Consider the following 23,031-nt stretch of genomic DNA (forward strand, 5'->3'; position numbering starts at 1 on the left):
ATTCATTAGTCTGTCCTCAACCTAACCTTCTGCCATCTTTCCCCAAAGACTTGTGTAGGAATATTTGGGTCCATATGGAAGAAATGGTCGTTGACTTTGCTTTAAACCATCAACATTGACTCAGTCCTTCATAGTTTGCTACTGATCATACATTTTCCTCTCATCTGAAACTATGGATGGAATCGTTTCTGCTGTTGTTGAAACAGTTCTTGGAATCTTGAGCTCTGCAGCACTCCAAGAGATTGGTGCTCTTTGGGGCTTGAAGAATGAGCTTGAAAGTCTTGAAAGCATACTCTGCGCAGTCCAACTTGTGCTGCAAGATGCTGAAATCAAGCAAAGGAAGAGCCAGGTGCTACAGAGCTGGCTACTGAAGCTGAAACATGCTGCATATGATGCTGAAAATGTACTTGATCGTGTAGCCATTGAGGGCCTCAAACGAAGAGCGGATTCTGAAAGAGGTATGCAGCATAAGCTAAACTCATTTCTTTCAAAGAGAAATCCACTGCTGTTCCGTTTGAAAATGGTTAACCAAGTAAGAAATATAAGAGGAAAACTAGATGCCTTAGCAAAAGAAAGATTTGATTTCCATCTAGGAGATGGTGTTGTGGAAAATCGATTTGGAGAGTCATTTGACAGTAGACAGACTAGCTCACTAGTGAACGAATTGTATATTTATGGAAGGAATGAGGAAAAAGAAATGATAGTGGAGAAGATGCTTGACGCCGTGCGTGATCAAGATGATCTTTCTGTGTATGCAGTATGGGGGATGGGGGGTTTAGGGAAAACCACACTTGTGCAATTGATATATAATGATGCCAGGACGGAAGCATGTTTTGAATTGCGAATTTGGGTGTGCGTATCTGATGATTTTAGCATGCAGAGAGTAGTCAAAGCAATTATAGAATCTATAGATGGAGGGGTGTGCAATATTTCTGAGTTGGATCCTTTGCAGCGACATCTTCAAGAGAGGTTGAGGGGAAAATTGTTTTTGTTGGTTCTGGATGATGTTTGGAATGAAAAGCATGAGCTGTGGGATAGACTGAGAGAAGTATTAAGATGCGGGTCGAGGGGCAGCATTCTAATTGTAACGACCCGGATTGAGAAAGTTGCTTTAATGATGGCTACTATCGGTGTACACCAGATTGGATATTTATCGAAAGAAGATTCTTGGTCCTTGTTTAGGCAAAGAGCATTTACCAACGGAGATGCAAAGAAAAATCTTGAGACCATAGGTAAGGCAATAGTGAAAAAATGTGGTGGTGTGCCGTTGGCTATTAAGGCTTTAGGGAGCCTGATGCAGTTTAAAAGTCTTGAAAGTGAATGGTTAGCAATCAAGGAAAGTGAAATCTGGCAGCTATCAGATGATGAAAACGGTATTTTACCAGCTTTGAGGCTGAGTTACTACAATTTAGCGCCGGCAATGAGGCAATGTTTTGCCTACTGTTGCTTATTTCCCAAGGATTATGTGATGGAGAAGAAAGATCTTGTCCAACTTTGGATGGCAAATGGATTTGTTTCCTCACAAGGTCAAAGTGACTTGAACCTCACTGGTCATTGGATCTTCAACGAATTGGTTTGTCGTTCATTTTTGCAAATTGTGAGGACAGATTACAGGGGTGAGGTGACATGTAAAATGCATGATTTGATGTACGATTTAGCAGTATTTGTCATGGGACAAGAAACCTATATCCTGGAGCATGACAAGGAGATAAAGGTTCCTACAACAGTTCGTCATTTATTTTTTAACTCATGGTCTTCTTCCACAATTAAGGGCAGTAAGCTAAAATCTGGAATTAGTGGCTCTTTACGGTCACTGGTAGTACCTTGTAGAGTTCCACTTGATTGGAAAGAAGGTATATCTTCCCTCATCTCAAAGCAAGAGTGTTTAAGAGCTCTGCATGTGTCCCTTTTTGACCACATAAAAATAGTCCCAAATTTAGTTTGCAAGTTAGAACATCTTAGGTACCTGACAATGTCGTGTGATAATATAAAAAAGTTACCTGAATCCCTGACCCGTCTCCATAACCTTCAGACATTGAAGCTTATGAATTCATTTACACTTCTTGAGTTGCCAAAAGGTTTGAAAGTGATGAGAAATCTTTGGTTTCTTGAAATGGAATCCCATCTTTCACTTATTTGTACACCGCCCGGACTGGGAGATCTTATTCACCTGCATGAATTAAGCATTTTCATTGTTGGACAAGGCGCATCTCACCAAATAGACCAACTGAAGGAATTGAACCTTGGAGGGAGCTTAAGCATAAAAGGGCTAGAAAACGTGAGCAGTGCGGAAGATGCCAAAAGAGCCAACTTGATAGCCAAGAGTAATTTGACTTCTTTGAGTTTATTGTGGACAAATGAGATAAAAAACAACGACACAGAAAAATATGAAGAAGTTCTACAAGGTCTGCAACCTCATCAGAATCTTGAGAGGATCTATATTCAGTCATATCAAGGTTCCCGGTTTCCAAATTGGATGTCAACTTTAGAATTAAAAAATCTGAAGGAAGTTACTTTGGAAGACTGTCGAAGATGTGAACACCTTCCGTTGCTGGGGAAACTACCCTCACTTACAAATCTAAAACTATATAGGATGGATTCTGTGAAGTGTTTGAATGCTGAGTTTCATGGAGATGGAGAATGTGTGTTCCCTGCATTGGAAGAACTAAGAATCTCCGAAATGCCCAACTTGGAGGAATGGAAGATAGGGAATTCAGTCGAGAGTTTTCCTCGCTTAAAAGATTTAGATATTTGGTGGTGTCCTAAGCTGTCTAACTTGCCATTTCTACCAAGTCTCAGAAGTTTGATAATATTTGAAAGCAGCGCAGCGCTTCTTGGGTTCCTAACTGTTCTTACTTCACTTACATCACTCAATCTGCTCGGGTTTGCAGAATTGCCTGTTTTTCCAGGAGGCTTCCTACAGAATCTCCAGAATCTGGAGATTGGTTCATCAATGATCAGGACTATATCAAATGTGCTGGATGATCTATCTGCTCTAAAAACCTTGAGTCTTTACGGTTGCTCTAATCTTGAATCTCTGCCGGAGGAGCTCAAGAACCTTAATTCTCTGGAAGAACTAGAAGTCAAGGGGTGTGATGGTCTTATATCATTTCCAGCAGTTATATTGGAAGACTTGTCTTCCCTTATATCACTATCCTTCGTAAACTGCAAGAAGCTGAAGCCATTGTCAGGGCCGATCAGAACGGCCACGACCCTGCAGAACTTGACGCTAAATGGGCTCCCGGAGATGGATCATTTGCCAGAAAGCATGCAACTATTCACTGCTCTGAGGAAGTTGAGAATAACGTATTGTCATGGATTATGCTCGTTACCACATGACTGGCTGGGGAGTCTCAAGTCACTGTCACGATTGGAGATTGAAAATTGTAAGAATTTGAAGTCCTTGCCTGATGGCTTCAAGAGTATCAAATCACTGAGGAGGTTGGTGATAAGTGAATGCCCGCAATTGGAGATGAGGTGCAAAAAACCAAATGGAGCGGACTGGCCAAAAATATCACATATCCCCCGTGTACGTATCAATGAGCAAGTCATCCAGTGGTTGGATCAATAACTCATGACAATAAGGTTAGATTTGTTTCCACTTTCACCACCTGATTTAATTAGACAACCATGAATGTACAAGGAAAAATTCTTGCTAGAATTAAGTCAATTATAGAACAAGTATATTACATTTGTTGTGTGATTAATTACTAATCACACGACGGATTAAATTGACCCTATTATGAAAACTATCTCAAGTAAGTTTTTTTATTTATAATATTTCCCTTCTCACTACAAAAAAATAGAAAATTAGTGGGGAAAAAAAAGAAAAAATCAAGTCATAATTTTAATATTATCATTAATTATATATATATAGTGACACGAATGTTTGTTTTGTCACAATAATGAATTTCATGATTTTTTATAAATACTATTTGTTGTAAGATATGGCCCAAAGCCCACGGACCGACCCACCTGGAAGCCCACGACCCTACCCATGACCCGACCCACTTCATACCCACTTATAAGCTGCCCTAACCTATCTCTCTCTCTCTGATTCTGTCTTTCATTTCTTCTTGCGCCGCTGATTCTTCTCTTTGGAAATCCGCCTGATTTCCTTCCATCTTCTCACCAACAAGAATGGTGACTTTCCTTCACCAATACAATGGTGATAGGAAAGTCACCTTGGCTTACCTTCTAAGGCTCTTCTCTAGTCCCTATTTAAAGGGGTATCTCCTTCCTTTGTGTGGCACCGGTGAAAAACAGTGAAATACCTCCTTGTGTTATACTCTTTGTGAAATTGCTGAGAAACAGTCTTTGTGACCGACGTGAGATAACAAAATCGAGTGTTTTTGGAGTGTGGTTGTGATCTCTGGTTAAGTGGTGTTGCCGTGGGTCGGCGACGTGCGGGAACGGTACTCATAGTGACCGATATTCCCTTTACTTGGTTCTGGCAAGTTTCTGAGCCGATTCATTTAAACCGTTTTCTGCTATTTTATCTTACTGATTATTCATTCATCTGTAATTTTGGCCTGTAACTATTAAGGAGTTGTGTACTCCAAAATCTTTGTAATAGTTGTTAGGATTATTTCTGATATCCACATTACAGTGGTATCAGAGCCACCTCTGATCCGAAAGGCCAGCAGTGAACGGTAACCCTTGAACTCTCTCGTTACATTTCTGCAAATTATTTCTGTCTATTTACTTCATTTATCTTCTGAGGTGCTTATCCCCCTAAATATCCTCCTGGCCGGACCCGTGAGGTCGTCGGGTATCTGGATTGGGTATTAGGCTGGAAAGGCCTCGGACTTGTGGTTGTTGACTTGTCTTTAAACTGCGGATTTCGGAATTTTCTGTGATAATCACTGTATGCATGTTCTTGGTGAACTTATAAACTGCAATTCTTTGTGACTGTGATATATATATTCACTGTGATAAAATCTCTGTTATACTCTGTGATTCTGGGTTCTTGAGTATCTCGTGATCCGCTTTGCATTTGTGACTTAACTGTTTTAATATCGGGTTTGGAGAAACTGATAATTGCTCATAATCTGTCTTTCCTGATTCTGTGACTTTTGTTAAACTGTGCTCACTTGCTTACTCCGCTGCAAAACTCATTTTCTTATAAAACCTGTTTAAAAATTTTTTAAAATGGCCGGTTACAATTTGCAACCATTTGATGGAAAGGGTGATTTTTCAATTTGGCAGCAAAAAATGAAAGGCATTTTGATACAACAAAAGGTTTTTAAAGCAATAGATGGAAAGTACACTGATGCTATTTCTGAAGAAAAGGTTTTAGAAAATGATGAATATGCCTATTCCTCCATCATTCTTAATTTATCTGATAACGTTTTAAGAAAGGTTGGAAAACAAAACACTGCAAGAGATTTATGGAAAAAACTGGAGGAACTTTATACTGATACTTCGCTGCCCAGTAAAATGTTTTTGCTTGAAAAATTTTTTAAATACAAACTGGATTTGTCTAAGAACATTGACGAAAATTTGGATGATTTCACTAAATTAGTTCAAGATATTAAATTAACTGGTGATAAAAACATTGATGAGTATTCCCCTATTGTGCTTTTGAATGCTATACCTGATTCATATTCTGATGTGAAAGCCGCCATTAAGTATGGTAGAGATAGCGTCAATATTGACACCGTTGTTAATGGATTGAAAAGCAAGGAGATTGATTTAAAAGCAAATAGACCTAGTAACAATCTACATGAGGTAAACTCTGTGAGAGGTAGACCTAAATCTAGGAACCCCAACTTTAGATACAACAGTAGGAACAAAAGCCGTAATAAGAATAACAATAGGAGCAAATCCAGAACTAGGGATAACTCTTTTAGAGATGATAAGATCAGAGAGAGGAGATGTTATAACTGTGGTATTAAAGGACACTATATAAAAGACTGCAGAAAACCTAGAAGGGATAATCGTGATAATAGAGATAACAACACGGATGAAAAAGAGAGAGTGAATAATATTGTTGATGAATGTGGAGACGTGTTTACTGTCTCTGATGTGAATTCTGTGCATCCCATGAGTATATATGAATGGCTTGTTGATTCCGGTTGTACATTCCATATTAGCCCTTTCAAAAACATTTTCTCAAACCTCAAACTAGGTGATTTTGGTTTTGTATCTATGGCAAATGAAAAACGTTGTGCTATCAAAGGCATCGGTGATGTTTCTCTGTTTTTCGATAATGGCTATAATATCACTCTCAAGCATGTTAGATATGTTCCTGAACTTAGTCATAATCTCATATCATGTGCTGCATTAGAAGATGAAGGATTAGAGGGTAGATGGGGAAAGGGTATTATGAAAATCATGAAAGGGTCTCTCATTGTTTTCAAAGCTGAAAAAAGGCACAATCTATACTTATGTTCTGTCACATACAACTCTATTGCTGCATCCGTGAACATGCATGATAAGTCTTCTCTTTGGCACAAACGACTTGGGCATATTAGTCAAAAGGGACTTGAATTTCTGAATAAAGAAGGCATCTTATGTGACAAAATTGACAAATTGCCATTTTGTGATGAATGTGTGATGGGCAAACAACACCGTGTTCACTTTCCTGCTTCACCCTCCCCTAACCCCTCTATGTCTTCTAGTATTTTGGATTATGTTCATGCTGACGTTTGGGGTCCTTCTAAGGAACCCACCCATGGTGGAAATCGGTATTTCCTTTCTATCGTTGACAATTTCTCTAGAAAAGTGTTCGTTTTTTTGCTAAAACACAAGTCAGAGGTTTTCGAAAAATTTGAAAAATGGAAAACTCTTGTCGAAAACCAAACTGGAAAAAGGCTCAAATCTTTGCGTACCGATAATGGTCTTGAGTTTTGTAATAAAAACTTTGATGATCTTTGTGATAAATTTGGTATTAAGAGACATAAGACCAATCCCTACACCCCACAGCAAAATGGTGTTGCTGAACGTATGAATCGTACGCTGCTTGAAAAAGTGAGATGTTTACTGATTAGTTCGGGTTTACAAAAATCTTTTTGGGGTGAAGCTGTTTTGACTGCCGCATATCTGATAAATTTGTCTCCATCTGTACCTTTGTTGGGTAAGTCTCCGGAAACTGTTTGGAGTGGTAGAAAACCTGATATCTCTCTCTTACGTACATTTGGCTGTTCTGCTTTTGTTCATCAGAATGTTGATAAACTTGAACCCCGTTCTATTAAATGTGTATTTATTGGTTATCCTGATGGTATTAAGGGGTATAGGTTGTGGGATCGTGAGCAACCTGGCTTTAAGGTCATTATCAGTAGAAACGTGACTTTTAATGAGAATGAAATGCCCTGTTTGTCTAAAACTGAAAAGGAACAAAATGAGATAACTTTTAATAAGGTGGAGGATAACCAAGAAGAGGGAGAGATTGTTAGTGAAGAACAACCTAGTAATGAACATAGTGATGAACAAAGCATAGACCAAAACCATCTAGAAAACCCCACGTTAGAAAATTACCAACTAGCTCGAGATAGGGGTAGAAGAGAACGGAGGATTCCCTCTAGACTAAGTGACTTCCAAGTAGCACTCAACATAGAAAACCCTGAACCTACGAATGTAGACGAAGCCCTTAAGTCAAAAGAATGGCTTAGTGCCATGATTGAGGAAATGAAGTCTCTTAAAGACAACCACACTTGGGACCTAGTACCTAAACCACAAAATTGCTCTTTAGTGGATTGCAAATGGATTTTTAAAATCAAACAAGAAAACCCTTTAAAATATAAAGCTAGATTAGTAGCCAAAGGGTTCACACAAAAGGAAGGGATAGATTACAACGAGATTTTTTCGCCTGTTGTGAAATATACTACTGTTCGTGTTATCCTTGCCCTTACTGCTCACTTTGATTGGGAATTGAAACAAATGGATGTTAAAACTGCCTTCTTGCATGGTGATCTTGATGAATGCATATACATGCGACAACCTGTTGGTTTTATTGAAAAAAACAAACCAAATCATGTTTGCTTGTTAAAGAAATCCTTATATGGTTTAAAACAGTCACCTAGACAATGGAACAAGAAGTTTGACATGTTCATGCTTTCACTAAATTTTAAAAGGAGTGACTATGACCATTGCCTCTATTTCAAGTTTTTGAATGAAGTGCCTATTTTTCTCGTGCTATATGTTGACGACATGCTCATTTCCAGTCCTAGCATAAATCTCATCGAATCTTTACAAAAAGATCTTTCCAAAAATTTTGAGATGAAAAATCTTGGAGATGCAAAGAAAATTCTCGGCATGGATATTTTCAGAAACAGAAAACGTTTTTCCATCTTTTTAAATCAAAAATCCTACATCCATTCTGTTTTGAAAAGATTTTCTATGGAAAACTCTAAGCCTACATCCGTTCCCTTAGCTGCCCATTTCCAATTATCAAAAGACCAATGTCCTAAAACCACTTCCGAAAAGGAGAAAATGAGTAAGGTTCCCTACTCTAACGTGATTGGGTCTATAATGTTCCTTATGGTATGTACTAGACCTGATATTGCATATGCTATAAGTTGCTTAAGCAGGTACATGTCAAATCCGGGACCTCTCCATTGGGAGGCATTAAAATGGCTCCTTAGGTACCTACGTGGTACCGATAACATAGGTATAAACTTCTCCAAATTTTCTGATTCTGTCGATCTTATTGGTTACGTGGATTCAAATTATGCTAATGAGAGGGATAGTAGGAAATCCACAACATCATATATTTACACCTTATGTGGATCATGCATTAGTTGGAAATCCCAACTACAACATATTGTTGCACTATCAACAACTGAAGCCGAATATATCGCTACTACTGAAGCTTTCAAAGAAGCTATCTGGCTTGAGGGTCTTGCAAAAGAAATTGGTTTTCTTAAAAATCGTCTCACTATTTTTTCCGACAGTCAATCTTCTATTCAACTGTGCAAAAACCCCGTTTTTCACGATAGGACTAAACACATTGACGTAAGATTTCATTTTATTCGTGACATTGTGAGTAAGGAGGTCATCAAATTAGAGAAGGTAAGATCTGAAGATAATCCAGCTGATATGGGCACCAAGTGTCTTCCTATTGAGAAATTTCATAACTGTCTAAAAATTTTAAACCTAGCCCCCGACTAACTGTGCTACTTTATCCTTGCAGGTACACTGGGGTGAAACCCCTCAAGGCTATGATGATAATGCCAGAACCATTAATCTCCAGACCATGTTCCTTGAAGGAGCTTTGGTCCAAGGTGGAGAATGTTGTAAGATATGGCCCAAAGCCCACGGACCGACCCACCTGGAAGCCCACGACCCTACCCATGACCCGACCCACTTCATACCCACTTATAAGCTGCCCTAACCTATCTCTCTCTCTCTGATTCTGTCTTTCATTTCTTCTTGCGCCGCTGATTCTTCTCTTTGGAAATCCGCCTGATTTCCTTCCATCTTCTCACCAACAAGAATGGTGACTTTCCTTCACCAATACAATGGTGATAGGAAAGTCACCTTGGCTTACCTTCTAAGGCTCTTCTCTAGTCCCTATTTAAAGGGGTATCTCCTTCCTTTGTGTGGCACCGGTGAAAAACAGTGAAATACCTCCTTGTGTTATACTCTTTGTGAAATTGCTGAGAAACAGTCTTTGTGACCGACGTGAGATAACAAAATCGAGTGTTTTTGGAGTGTGGTTGTGATCTCTGGTTAAGTGGTGTTGCCGTGGGTCGGCGACGTGCGGGAACGGTACTCATAGTGACCGATATTCCCTTTACTTGGTTCTGGCAAGTTTCTGAGCCGATTCATTTAAACCGTTTTCTGCTATTTTATCTTACTGATTATTCATTCATCTGTAATTTTGGCCTGTAACTATTAAGGAGTTGTGTACTCCAAAATCTTTGTAATAGTTGTTAGGATTATTTCTGATATCCACATTACACTATTATTTTGTATAGCACAAATTAGTGACAAAAAATATGCACAACGTTGTCTCTAAATATAATTAGTGACACATGTATAATGACGATTTAGTGACAACATAATATAGTAACAACTATTATTTATTGTCACTAATTTTGTACACGTTTTTTATCACTAATAATTGTATAGTGACAAGATAAAAATTATTGTCAATTAATATATATTTTTAGTAATAACAGTAAAATTATCACTTATCATAATAATAAATTTAGTAGTTCTAATAGTAACAATTATTTTGTTAAAAATGTTACTAGCGAAAATTAGGACAAAATCGTGCATGAATTAGATTGTTACTAATTAAAACAATAGGTGATATATGTATACTATAATAATGACTTAGTACCAAACAAATTATACAAACAACTGTATGTGTAATGCTTATCACTAATAATTATATTGTGATAATATAAAAAATATTTTATTTTAACGTATATTTATAGTGACAATCATAAGCTTGTCATTTGTTATCTACTGTTTGTGGTAGATACCAAGATAAATATAAAAGTTAATTACGAGGAAATGAACAATCCTAATTGCTATCTTCGGCAGAGTAAATAGATAACAATGGAGGAGTTGTCGGATAGTGCAAGAGCTGAAGAAGGTGAGTTACGTACATAGCAGCACCGGTGGAGATAGTCTTAGTTTTGCAGTATCTGCTACAAGTTGTATCTTTGTGCGTCGCTATTGCTTCTTCTTTAACTAACGTAGCCAGCTTCAGCCTGCCGAGTCCTTTATATGCCTTTAGCATTCTTCTTTTCTGAATGAAAACCAACTGTGTTTTTGGATTCGTATCATAAACGAGGATTGAATTTGCTGCTATTGTTTCTATCTCTTCTCACCTTGTTTCCTTCCGTCGTTTTGGTAGTCAGGGCTGGCTAACGGCCTGGAAACGCTTTGTGAAGCACAAAAGTACTCTCTTTGGCTTGCAATACTGAAAGCTCGGAATCTACAGATATAGCCCCATATTTCACTAGTTCTGGTTTGCGCGCATGCTGGTGCGTGTTCTATGGTTGTTCGTGGAGAAACCACTTGTGTTGCTGAGACAAAACCGTTCGGTCTCGCTTGAAGCCCAAAAGTACTCTATTTGGCTCATTCCTGCACTATATGCGGCCACAGTTTCGGAGCCTCTTATACTTTACTAGGAGACACAAAGCTTGATTTCTCCTATGATACTAAGCTCCTTCATCGTGCTATGCTTCCACTTTCCCACCACATTGGCTCTCGCATATAGGTTGCACATGGGAAACACCAGCGTCAGCTATCTGTTTATCCATTTGGTTCTATGTGATCTTGCTTGCATTTTATATCAAATTCTTTACATCTTGCAAATATACAAGATTATCATTCTCGATTGATGTTTTTTGCGTTATAGGGCAGTTCTTCCGGTTGTCGATTCTTTCTTTTGTAGTGATGGTCGTGAGCTGACCATTAAAAAACGTCCATATTTTCTTGTAAGAAAAAAACTAGTTAATTAATGTCTTGCTAAACTAGGACTTAGTTGGGAATAGATCCTGGTGGCTTTATGGCTTTCCGGGTGTCAGCTGGATTCTTAACAATTGTTCAACTGGCTGTACACGACCAGGAACTATATTTCCTTGTTCATCATACCGGATGGGCCTCTTGCCCTTCTAACTGCTAGGAGGATCTACATCTATATCCTTCTTGCTGCCTCTCTTTATTGATTCTACATAGTATTTTTGGGCTACATATTGGTAACCCATAACTTCTCCTACCGCGGCTCCAGTCGAAAATTTTAACTTCATGTGGTATGTGGGAACAACCGCTTGGAAAGCGTTAAAAGCATGTCGGCCTAGGACAACGTTGTAGGCTGATGGCATGTCCACGATAAGGAAACGGACCATCTTGGTCTTTTTGGAGGGTTTTGTTCCTAAGGAGGGAGGAGGCGAGATCTGGCCTAAAGGTTGCACTACCTCAACTGCAAAGCATACAACTAGGTATCCACCGGCTCCAACGAGATATCGCCCAGCTCCATCTACTGGTAGACTTTGTAGAAAAAGAATATGCAGAGCTGCTAGAGTCCACAAAAGTACATGGAAAAGTGTGGTTAGCTAAGGTAGCAGAAATAACAAGTGCATCATTGTGAGGTAATCAATTTTTCATAATGGCTCTAGTAGCCCGAGCATGGGCCCGTCTAGTTCGTCCAGAGTCCCTATCGATAGACCCATCTCTATCATATGGATCACACCCTTAATAGGGCTTTTTTCCTGGCTCAGCTCATCAATTAGAGTTTCCTTCTTCTTGCGTTCCTTCTTAGAGGGGACTTTTGCCTGCTCCTTTCTCCTGCCGGATCTGGGTGAGAAGAGCTTTCTTTCTTCTGCTCATACCTATTTTTTTTTTGTCCACATAGTCCTTTAGGTAGCCTGCTTGGATAAACTTTTCTATTTTCTGCCTCAACTGGCGGCACCAATTCGTGCCATGCCCATACTCCATGTAATACTTGCAAAAAGAGTTAGATTTGGGGAGTTGGGCAACCAATTGACATGAGAATTCTAGTTGGACTGGTGATAAGCGGAGTGTAGTGCTCGTTCTTTGTGTCGGGGTTGAAACGTCCTCGGGACTCTCCCCTTGCTCCTGCGAGAGGAGGGCATATTTCTTTCCTTTCGCTTATCGTGGTTGTTCTTTTTCACTAGCCTAGCTTCCTCGAGATTCATGTACTTCTCAGCTCGAGCCAGTATGTCTAAGAAGTCAATGATTCGTATTTTAGCTAGAGACTCAAAGAGAGGGTCTCTACAATGTCAATGGGTTTACGCACTGACCAATACCTTCTAGTGAGTTGTTGGGACCTCAAGGATGACCGTGTTGAAACACTAGACGTAAGCCCTTAGAGTGTCATTCTCCTCCTGCTTGACCCCAAAAAAACTAATAGTCGATTTTCAGTACTTCTTACTGCTAGTAAACTAGTGCTGGAAGAGGGAGCTAAACTCTGCAAAAGATCTAATTGATCCAACTAGAAGCTGGTCGAACCATCACTGGGCATAATTCGTTAGTGTAGTAAGAAAAAACACGACATTTAATGCTATCAGTATACATATACAACAAAGCTAGATTTTCAAACTTGAACATGCTCAACTGGATACGTTGTACCATCTTAAACAAGTAAATGCGAAGGTGCTCGAGAATGAGCAGAGAGCTCTTTTTCCATGTTGTCCTTGCTGAAAGGAATGCCACGTTCAGTGGGCATGGTCTATTCGTCACTTGTTGGTGCTCTTTCCTTAGTGATTGCTAGATTCCAGGAGGCTGAATGGTGGTTGTTTCCTAGCGTGCGGAGTCAGCAGGTGTGGATCGACCCTGATGGGCATTCGCCTTGATATCCTGGTGTTCCTCCTTTTTCTAGCTGAGAAGAGGGTCCTACTCCACTAGCCTGAGAACCGTAGAGGGTCGAGTTGATGGTCTCCATTATGAAATGACGAAGTTGTTCATAGAAAAGAGGGTTCATAGCTATAGACGCAGCTGTCATGTCGAGAGATGGAGTTGGAGCAAAAGCATGGGCTGCTCGTAAGGTTATATCTGGAGTGGGAGAGCTGACAGCTCCTTTAGTTAGATTTGGAGGTGGAACGGTAGAGCTAGCTACAATAGGGAAGGAATGTTTCCCTTATAGGATTCATTCTCACCTCTATTGTCTTAGTTGCCCACTTCTCATTTCAAAGCTCATTTGTTCACACAGAAGGCGCCAATGATGCATACTGGATTTTCGGCAACACCACAAGGTCGAAGGATCTTTAAGAAAAATTCTAAGATCAACGGAAACTAATCCTGCAAGATAAAGGTTAGCACTCTGATGCTTAAGTCAATAATGATTTTACTAGAGTAAAGAGAACTTGAATTAAAGTGATAATAATGGGTAGAATAATGATAAAGGGTATATATTCAATGGAGTGCACAAAAGACAGCTTGAAACAACATAAAATTAAGAGAGAGTTGAGAGGATAAGTGAGAGCTTGATAGTGAGAGTTATGTTCCCAAATGACTACACAAGGCCTCTGTTTATAAGTATGTATAGAGCAGGATATGAGAGGTTTTTTTATAGAGAGTCTATACCATTTGAAATATCTTTGAATCAGATAAGAAATCAAAAAAAATTCGTGCATGATTTGGACTTAAATTGACTAAAATATACTAGGTTGAGTAAGCTTGCCAGGCCTGCTTAAAAATCCAGTGATCTTATTTTGTGGATTCCCCACTCGTTTGCTATCAATTTACTAGGAGCTATCTGACGCTATTTTATAATAACATGTCTTAATGTGTTAGCAAATATGATGTGTTTGTCCAACTATATGATGACGTGTTCGGCTGAAATGAACTTATCTTTTAGCCTACTAATTCAGTAGAGTAGGAGATAAACCTGTAGGCCTAATTCCTACTGATATGCCAACTGGACTGACGTAAACTTAATTTATGAAAGATTTAGGAGGCATCATATATATATAAAGGTCATATTCAATGATAATGTATCCACTTCCACGTTTCACTTAAATTCGTCCCATTAAATATTACTATTAATGGCTTTGAGGTAGCTAGTCAGTTTCTGTTTTAAAACTCAAAATTTTACCACTAAATATTTTGTTACCATTAAAATTGTACACGTTCAAAAGGCCCAGATGAAGAACTAGGACAAAGACCCAGCTCTGTACGAGCTCTACGGGGCCGATGAGCAACCCCCCAGCCCACAAAAGTGTGCCGTACAAAAGAAGGTCTATAGCTGGGGAGTCCCAAGATATGTGGCAACCAGGTCAAGTTAGGGTGGAATCCGAGTCCTTCCTGCTCCCATGAAAGACGTCGACGTCACAGATTTAGGGGAACGTATTTCTGATCCCAAATAATAGGTTTGTTTTTTTATTTAGTCTAATTTGTTATATTTTTCTCACATTGTATTTGATACATTTTGAGAAAATTCTCACTATTAGTCTCATGTGACTTTTTCATCCATTTTTTTTTACAGAAAAGTCACGTGAATTAAGAATGTCATTAAAGACTGTTTTTTGGAGCAAAAAATCGCATGTGTTCATCACATGCATTCTATCGTTGACTTGAAGAAACGATAATTTCCTTTACCTTGCCCTAATTTGCCCCAAATCCCCCCAAATGAAAAACCTAAAATCCAATCCACCTAAAATTAAACCTGAAATGAAAAACTTGAAGAAATAATCACGGTATATTGTATGCTGAAGGAGTGTAGGAAGCGAGAAGATGTCTCAATCCAAATGACTAAAAGATAAATATTCAAGACATTATCAATACATAAGACAACATTTTCACTCATCATTGCAATATTGTAATAACTCCTTGAGGCTTTTCGAATTTTTCTTCATGCTGTTCACTTTTCTTCACAACTTAGGTATAAGAATACTAGATCTTCTACACAAACAGTCATACCCACCTACAATGTCTACACAATTGCAGAATTTTCTATGTGAATTTTTGTGTCCATGAAATTCTCAAATACGCCGTCCTCCCCCAATAACATATGGGTTTTTCATTTACTCAAAAAAGGCTGTAAATGGTGGTTTCTGTAAATTTTTAAAAGACATGAGTAGTTTGTACAAAAAGACAACATGTGTGGGGGTGTAAGTGTAATTATCCTTATATAATCGGAAGGTATTATTGTACTTTCACATTTTTCCGGTGGAATAATTATAATTTTTAATAAAATAAAAAAATATTTATCATTATAACAAATTTTATATGTGATGCAATTTACGATCATACAAATCCCGATTTTCTTTTGTCGTGCAAATATAGAAGGAGATCGACATTTGGTTTGGAAATTATAGCATCCACCGTTCAATAATCCGCATCCTGCGGAGAATAATAAGAAGAATAGTCTTTATTTTGGGGTGAGACCGTACTTTTTATTTAATTGCGTAAAATTAAATATTTTAAATTATTGATATCTAACTTTAAAAAATTTGAATCTGTTGGAAAGAAAATGGGGATGGAATCAGATTTCGATTCTGGCGTTCAGAATCATTTCTGATTTTAAGGATTCCAAAGGGATTTGGATTTGGAAGAAAGGAGAAATGAAATTTATAAATCAATAAAAAATATACGTCAATATTTTTAAATCAATCAATATATTATAATATTCAATACATATTATTTCAAAATCAATCAATAAATTCAGAACAAACAAACAAACAATATTTCACTATTAAAGAAGACTATATATATATATATATATATTCACAAAACTCGAATTCATGATGCAATTTAAATATGTGAAAAAATATCATAGTTGTATCTTAATTAGTACTCTATTTTATGAAATTAAATGAGCTTAACTGCTTTGCTCAATTATTTTATTTGTAAATTCCACACCATGTTAACAATTTTGCTTTTAATTTTCCATCAAGAATTAACTTAAAGTACTCAATATGTAGGGGTGCTTACGGTGTTTTTTCGATTTTTAAAGTTATTTTTTCAATTTTTTTAAAAAAATTTCAAATCGAATTGCAATTAGCAATTTTATGAAATAGTTTTTCAAATTGCCCTTTTAAATTACAATTAAAGGTGTGGTATTGTACAATTTCATGCAGTTTCGCAGTTTGAGTACTTATAACAAAAATAAGATATTAAAACTGTTGGGTATGGATCAGTCACCAGCTCCAGAGAATATACAAATAGAATCAAATGATTACAGATTTCTACGGGTCGAAGAAACACTTATACAGATTTATTACAAGCTTACAAATATAAAAAATAAAACCAAACTTAAACCTAAGAATGGCAGAACTGATGACAAAGAATGCATATAACAAAAACCGTAAAATAGGCTCCGACAGCCAAGATCCAAAAGGCCACTAAGGCCAAAGGCCAACAATCCCAGAATGTCACGGTTACTTATTCACAGAGCCACCAAGGCAAGCCATAAAGACTTTTAACCACTGAACTACCAGAAAATGTCACAAAGGCTTTTAATCACAGTGCCACAAAGACTTTTAAGCAATATAGAAACACTTAATCCGATAAAGACCAAGGATCGGTTATGTACATACAAAAAATATTTTTGATATTTTTTTTTAAATTCTAAATTAAAATCAAACTAATAGTGCAGTGCGATTTTACTATAAATTTAGAATTATGATTTGAAAAATAAATTATAAAAAATAATTTATTTTGATTTGGTTGCAATGGTTTTAAATTTTTTTTAATCACCCTTATCTATATGGAACAAATTTTTCCTAGAAATTAACTCAAAGGACTAATATAGAAAATAATCTATACATTAGAATGGTATAAGGTCAGAAATTAGATACTAATAACAAAATAACGCATTAAACCTATATTTGGGATCTTTCTTTATCAATGGGAAAAAGGAAGAAGCATCCAAGGAAATCATAATTGTGGTAAAATGGTAAACTGTTTGTCCAAAAGCTTACCATATATCAAAGGACAAGAACACTAATTTTGTTAGGTAAAGTTATTCTTTTAGTTCCATAAGATTGACGATTCAATACTTTTTAGTTTTGTGATTACGTAATTTTCAAAATAGTCTTAAAATTAAGTAAATTCGATCACATGAGTTTGGGGTTTGTTTATATTTTATTTTTCATCATTTTTAATGAGATATAAATTTTTTATTGATTTTTGTGTGAGAAATTAAAAATATGTTTGGATTGTATATCTTCAACACAGATTTATAGACGTGAGAATTTAGAATTTGTTCGAATTTAAATTTTGTAATAGTAAATATATAGATATTGTGTAGATATAATTTTTTAAAATTTATATTTTAAAATAAATTATTTTTTTCAAAAATATACATGACAAGACATAATGCCTTGTCATGTATTTACTCTTCTCATTACAAAACATCCCCCAACTTACCCCTACTCTCTCTCTCTCTCTCTATATATATATATAGATATATATGTAACTCTTTTCTTCAAAAGTACACATGACAATACATTATGTCTTGTCATGCACTTACTCTTCTTATTACAAAACACCCTCCGACTTACCTATACTTTCTCTCTCCTCCTCGTTCCGACTTACCATGAAAAATATAATATCTTGTCATGTATTTACTCTTCTCATTACAGGACAGCCCCTCCCCCACCCGTAATCTATCTCTCTCTCACTCTTTCTTTCTTACAGCTTCCTATTTGCTCTTTTGCCTAAGTTTTCATAGCAGATTGTGTCCTCTTTAGTGTAATTGTCAATTTTGGTCTCTCTGAAATCCCTTTTTGCAGATCTTACACAATCCTGCTTGTTGAAAAATTTGACGCCAGAGTCCATGGAAAGATTTCTGTAGATGAGTATAAACAAGCCTTAAAAGTCCTCGGAGAAGGAGGCGCCACCATCGCCGAGGTGCAAAGTAGTTCCAGGTGGCGAACGCAGACGGGGTGAATTCTTTGACTTGGATAAGTTCAGTAAAGCGTACAGCTATAGGAAGACTTTGGTCATCTAGTTGGGACTTGGGTTATAAGAGAGAAGAAGAAGCTATTCGATCACTTTTATGGATTCATAATAATAAATGCGATGTGGAAGTGGGACGGGGCATAATTTATTGGTACCAAAAATAGGAATAATTATATTGAAAATGACATTTCACTATTGTTTGGAACTGTATTTCCCATTCACAATGGCCAAAACAAACAAGATTACTATCTCAAATAGTTTGACAATTGGAAATTGGGGTTTCAGAATAAAAACAAACAATCCAGTGTTCTACTTTTTGAAATTTTTAAAATAGTCCCAAAATTGAGAAAACTCGACACAATTTGGTTACCTGCTTTATGAGATTTATGGGACCAAATCTATTGGGTTTTCTCAATTTTGAAATAATTTTAAGAATTTCGTAAAATATTGGACTAAATATGTCGAATTTTCAAATTTTAAAATTATTTTAAAGATCACATAAAACATGAATCTAAATATATTGAAACTCCTATTCTATAATTTCGCCAATTTTTCTTAACTATAGCACAAGTGCAGATTAAGATTGAGATTACTATTATTTTACGAGGGACGGGAGGCCCATTGTCCAAGAAAAGTTTCTTTTGTTATTGCTATTGATCTGTATATATATATATATATAGATAAGTCTATTGTCAGGAGAATCTGTCGGATGGAACATAATCTTGGTAAGTAGGTATGAGCTGGTCAGCCAAACAAATACAAAAGAACGTAATTGAGTTCTTTAAATTGAAGCCTTTCGTAGCCATTAATAGGCTCAATTGGTTATATAATCTACACAATCTTGATATATTACTAGCCCACTTTGTTCAGCGAATTTCCAGATAAAGTTTCTCGTCAACCTGTTTTATAAGTAAAAACGCTGCAGCCCAGCGCAGTCGATGATATTCAACCACAATTAAGATAAGCTTGCTATTTTCTGTAGAGTGGTAGAAAACGATGCAAGAAGATCCCGGGAGGGAGTTGACGGACAGAGAAGCAGCCACATGGAACACAAAATTGCCTGATTTGGTGCAAGAGCTGAAGAAGGTGAGTTACATCGCAGCACCGATGATAACTGTCTCAGTTTTGCAGTATCTGCTGCAAGTTGTATCAGTAATTATGGTGGGACACCTCGGTCAGCTCACCCTGTCGAGTGTTGCCATTGCTACTTCTTTAACTAACATCACCGGCTTCAGTCTTCTTGTAAGTCGTTTTCGCCATTAGCTCATCAAAAAGAATTGAATTTGGTGGTATTGTTTCTGTAACCTTTTCCCCTGTTTCCTTCTGTGGTTTTGGTAGTCGGGGCTGGCTGGCGGCCTGGAAACGCTTTGCGGGCAGGCTTATGGAGCGAAGCAATACTACAAGCTCGGAATCTATACATACAGCGCAATATTTTCACTAGCTCTGGTTTGCATCCCTGTGTGTGTTCTGTGGCTGTTCATGGAGAAACTGCTTGTGTTGATGAGACAAGACCTTTCGGTCGCGCTTGAAGCACAAAAGTACTCTTTGTGGCTCATTCCTGCACTATTCTGCAATTTCAAAGCCTCTAGTACGATACTTGCAGACTCAGAGCTTGATTTTGCCTATGCTCGTAAGCTCGTTTGTTGTGCTATGTTGCCACGTTCTGACGAGTTGGGCTCTCATATATATGTCGCACATGGGAAGCAAGGGTGCAGCAATAGCTACCTGTATATCAAATTGGATATATGTGATTGTGCTGGCGTTATATATCAAATTCTCTTCATCTTGCAAACATACAAGATTGGCATTCTCCGTTGATGCTTTTCGTGCTATGCGGCGGTTCTTCCGCTTGGCGCTTCCATCTGCAGTCATGGTTTGGTAGTCTTTTCACTTCTTTGATCACTTTCCATCCTTATCTTTTCCTTTTAGTCTTACTTCTTGCTTTCTACCGGTCCGTTATGCTCCCTAAATTTGTCTTTCTGTGTATGTGTATTGTGATGGTAGCCTGAAATGGTGGTCGCTCGAGGTACTTGTTCTGCTCTCTGGTCTTTTACCAAATCCAGAACTTGAAACATCAGTGCTATCAATATGGTATGCCAAGTTCTTGATTTTAACTATATAGTTCATCATTAAAAATGATTTTATAACCAGAACCTTATTTGTCAATCATCAGCCTAACAATTTCCACACTGCACTTTACTATTTCATACGGGCTCGGAGCTGCAGCAAGGTCTGTTTTTCCCTTCTCCATAACTTACAATCAGCAATAACTATTTCAATACCCCTCGGGGCACTCATGTCTACGTGGCTCATTTCGTTAACGTGCAGCACTCGGGTATCAAACGAACTTGGCGCTGGAAACCCACACAAGGCCCGGACAGCAGTTTTGGCCGTCATGTTTCTTTCAATCACAGAACTTATCAGCACAAGCATAGTCCTGTTCTCCTGTCGTCACATTTTGGGCCGGGCTTATAGCAACGAGAAGCAAGTCGTGAATTACGTCGCTGTAATGACTCCTCTTATATGCGCCTCCACGGTCACAGACAGCCTACAAGCAGCTATCTCCGGTTCGTAAAACACATACGTTTCCCTACCTTATTTCATCTGCCGAATTTTCAGTTTTGTTTGAGCAAAGTGTTTGTGTTTTGCTTTGCTGATATGCATCAGGAATTGCAAGAGGGAGTGGGTGGCAACATATTGGTGCTTATGTGAACTTAGGGGCATTTTACCTAGTGGGAATTCCAGTGGCTGTACTGCTTGGCTTCGTTGTTCACTTAAAAGCAAAGGGATTTTGGATTGGAATAGTGATTGGTTCCATCTTGCAATCAGCCATTCTATCAGTCATAACAGGCTTCACAGATTGGCAAAAGCAGGTTCATTTCCTTGCTTGATATTACTTGCTAATGGAAGGGGTACAATAACACTACCAATCTTGTGAGATGATCAACACAATAACTTCTTTAATCTAAATTTATAAGATATTCGTGAGCTTATAAGTTTACAGTAAAACAAAAATAAGATTGCTATGGATATTTTATTTACTGAGAAAATTTAAATTTAAAAAATCATAAATTATATGACTCAAAATAGTTATTGCGCTAACAATGAGAATATTCAATTATATATTTATATTCATATTCGACTAGAATGAATGTATATGTATATATATATATATGATTTTTATTCAAAATTTATGTAATAATTTGTCATTGTTTATTATTTTAAAAAGATTATCTATTAAATTTTTATTTGGAGTTAATATAATGTTTACAATTATGAAAGTATTTTAAAAATATTTAAATACAAAATATGTCAAAATTAACAACTTATTTGATTCTAATGGTACCATCTTCATTTATTTTGGTTATTTTACCAATAAAAAACATCTTATTATGGCAAACAACCATAACATTTTATAAGCTTTAATATTTTATTTTACCAAACACTTTAGGATTTTATTTTTAAAATAATATCTAAAATCTTACAAGCTCCTAAAATATTTTCTAAGATGTAGGAGCTTATAAAAAAATAATTTAACATATATGAGGCACATGTTAAACAAATGCAACCCACCACACAATATAACTTCGAACCTTACTATAAATATTAAAAATATTAATTTTTTAAGCCAACCACTATTCATTGATAGCGACCATTTCTTCTTGCAAAAAAGATCTCCTTCGAAAACTATGTTTCGCCTGATGTATAATTATACAGTAGGTAAAATTTTCAGTTTTATCCCTTTATAAAAACCTCAACCACATCATGTTTAAATTTGACCCGACCCGTCAGAAGGTGAGATGTTATTATTTATTCGTGCAGGCTATTAAAGCGAGGGAAAGGATATCTGGGGGCGGATCATCAGAAGCAAATGATTAAAGAAAAACAATTTAAAAAAACTTGAAGGTAGGATATGGTCTAAGAGTAGGCCCTCCATTTTTCTCTTTTTCTTTTCTCGACCTGTAAAAATAATTTGATGTTGATTGTAGTGTGCTTTTTTCAGTCTCTATTGTCCGTTGTGATACGTTGTCATTGTGTGCATATAATGATATAATAAATAATTAAAAACTGATTCGAAGAAACTAAAATTTATTTTATCTCATAAATGAAAATAAATTACAAACTAACAAAAGAAGCAAATTGGTCAAAATCGCAGTACATAAATTCATAATAAATAAGAGCAATTATTCGTATACAAATTAAGATGAGTTTTACTTCTTTTTTTTTTAATGATAGGCCAAGTCCAATCCTTGTCGGCCAATATGTAAGGCTCGACAGTTCTTAGCTTCGCTATTAATTATTGATACATCATATTTGAAGTGTGCGAGAGAATAATGATCTTTAATCTTTTGACAAATTACACTATCAAGAATTTAGAATAGATGGTACATTTTTTGAACAAATTAACATGATTTTTGGGGACAAAAAAAATTCTCCGGAACCCAATTTTTCCTCATTAGATTCTGTTTTCTTGAAATGGTTGAGATCAGCACTAAAAGCACGGGCACAAATATTCTGAATAGAAATTATAAGCATTACCATTTTCCCGACATGTCTTAGAAGAACCTTAAACAGAAAAGTGTTGACGCACGTTGTTTCCTTTGTGAAATATGAGAAGCACGATATTTTATGTAGTCTTCGTGTGACGACACACAGAAAAAAAAAATAATAATAATACAGATTGTTTAGAAATTAAAAATTAGGATA

At 36.8% G+C, this 23,031-nt stretch overlaps 2 protein-coding genes across 5 annotated transcripts; both read left to right on the top strand.

Annotated features, from left to right (window-relative positions):
- On the top strand, window positions 36-14,903 carry LOC105176186 (putative disease resistance protein RGA1). 4 transcript variants are annotated; one of them, XM_011098917.2, is made up of 2 exons: window positions 36-3,585; window positions 14,559-14,903. In XM_011098917.2, exon 1 carries the CDS (start codon window positions 173-175, stop codon window positions 3,569-3,571), a length of 3,399 nt encoding a protein of 1,132 aa, XP_011097219.1. In that variant the 5' UTR covers window positions 36-172; the 3' UTR covers window positions 3,572-3,585; window positions 14,559-14,903. The 4 variants fall into 4 exon arrangements, with proteins under 4 accessions (XP_011097219.1, XP_020554320.1, XP_020554321.1 ...); XM_020698661.1 differs by lacking the exon at window positions 14,559-14,903 and adding an exon at window positions 10,811-12,180; XM_020698662.1 differs by lacking the exon at window positions 14,559-14,903 and adding an exon at window positions 10,815-12,180.
- LOC105176141 (protein DETOXIFICATION 1-like) lies at window positions 19,085-22,329 on the top strand. Its single transcript, XM_011098854.2, is given in 8 exon segments — window positions 19,085-19,566; window positions 19,663-19,892; window positions 19,894-20,202; window positions 20,329-20,415; window positions 20,498-20,554; window positions 20,653-20,891; window positions 20,992-21,197; window positions 22,147-22,329. Coding segments are annotated over 8 exon segments (1,431 nt in total). The 5' UTR covers window positions 19,085-19,320; the 3' UTR covers window positions 22,204-22,329.

Source organism: Sesamum indicum, linkage group LG13 (assembly GCF_000512975.1).
Source record: "Sesamum indicum cultivar Zhongzhi No. 13 linkage group LG13, S_indicum_v1.0, whole genome shotgun sequence".
Taxonomy (NCBI): domain Eukaryota; kingdom Viridiplantae; phylum Streptophyta; class Magnoliopsida; order Lamiales; family Pedaliaceae; genus Sesamum; species Sesamum indicum.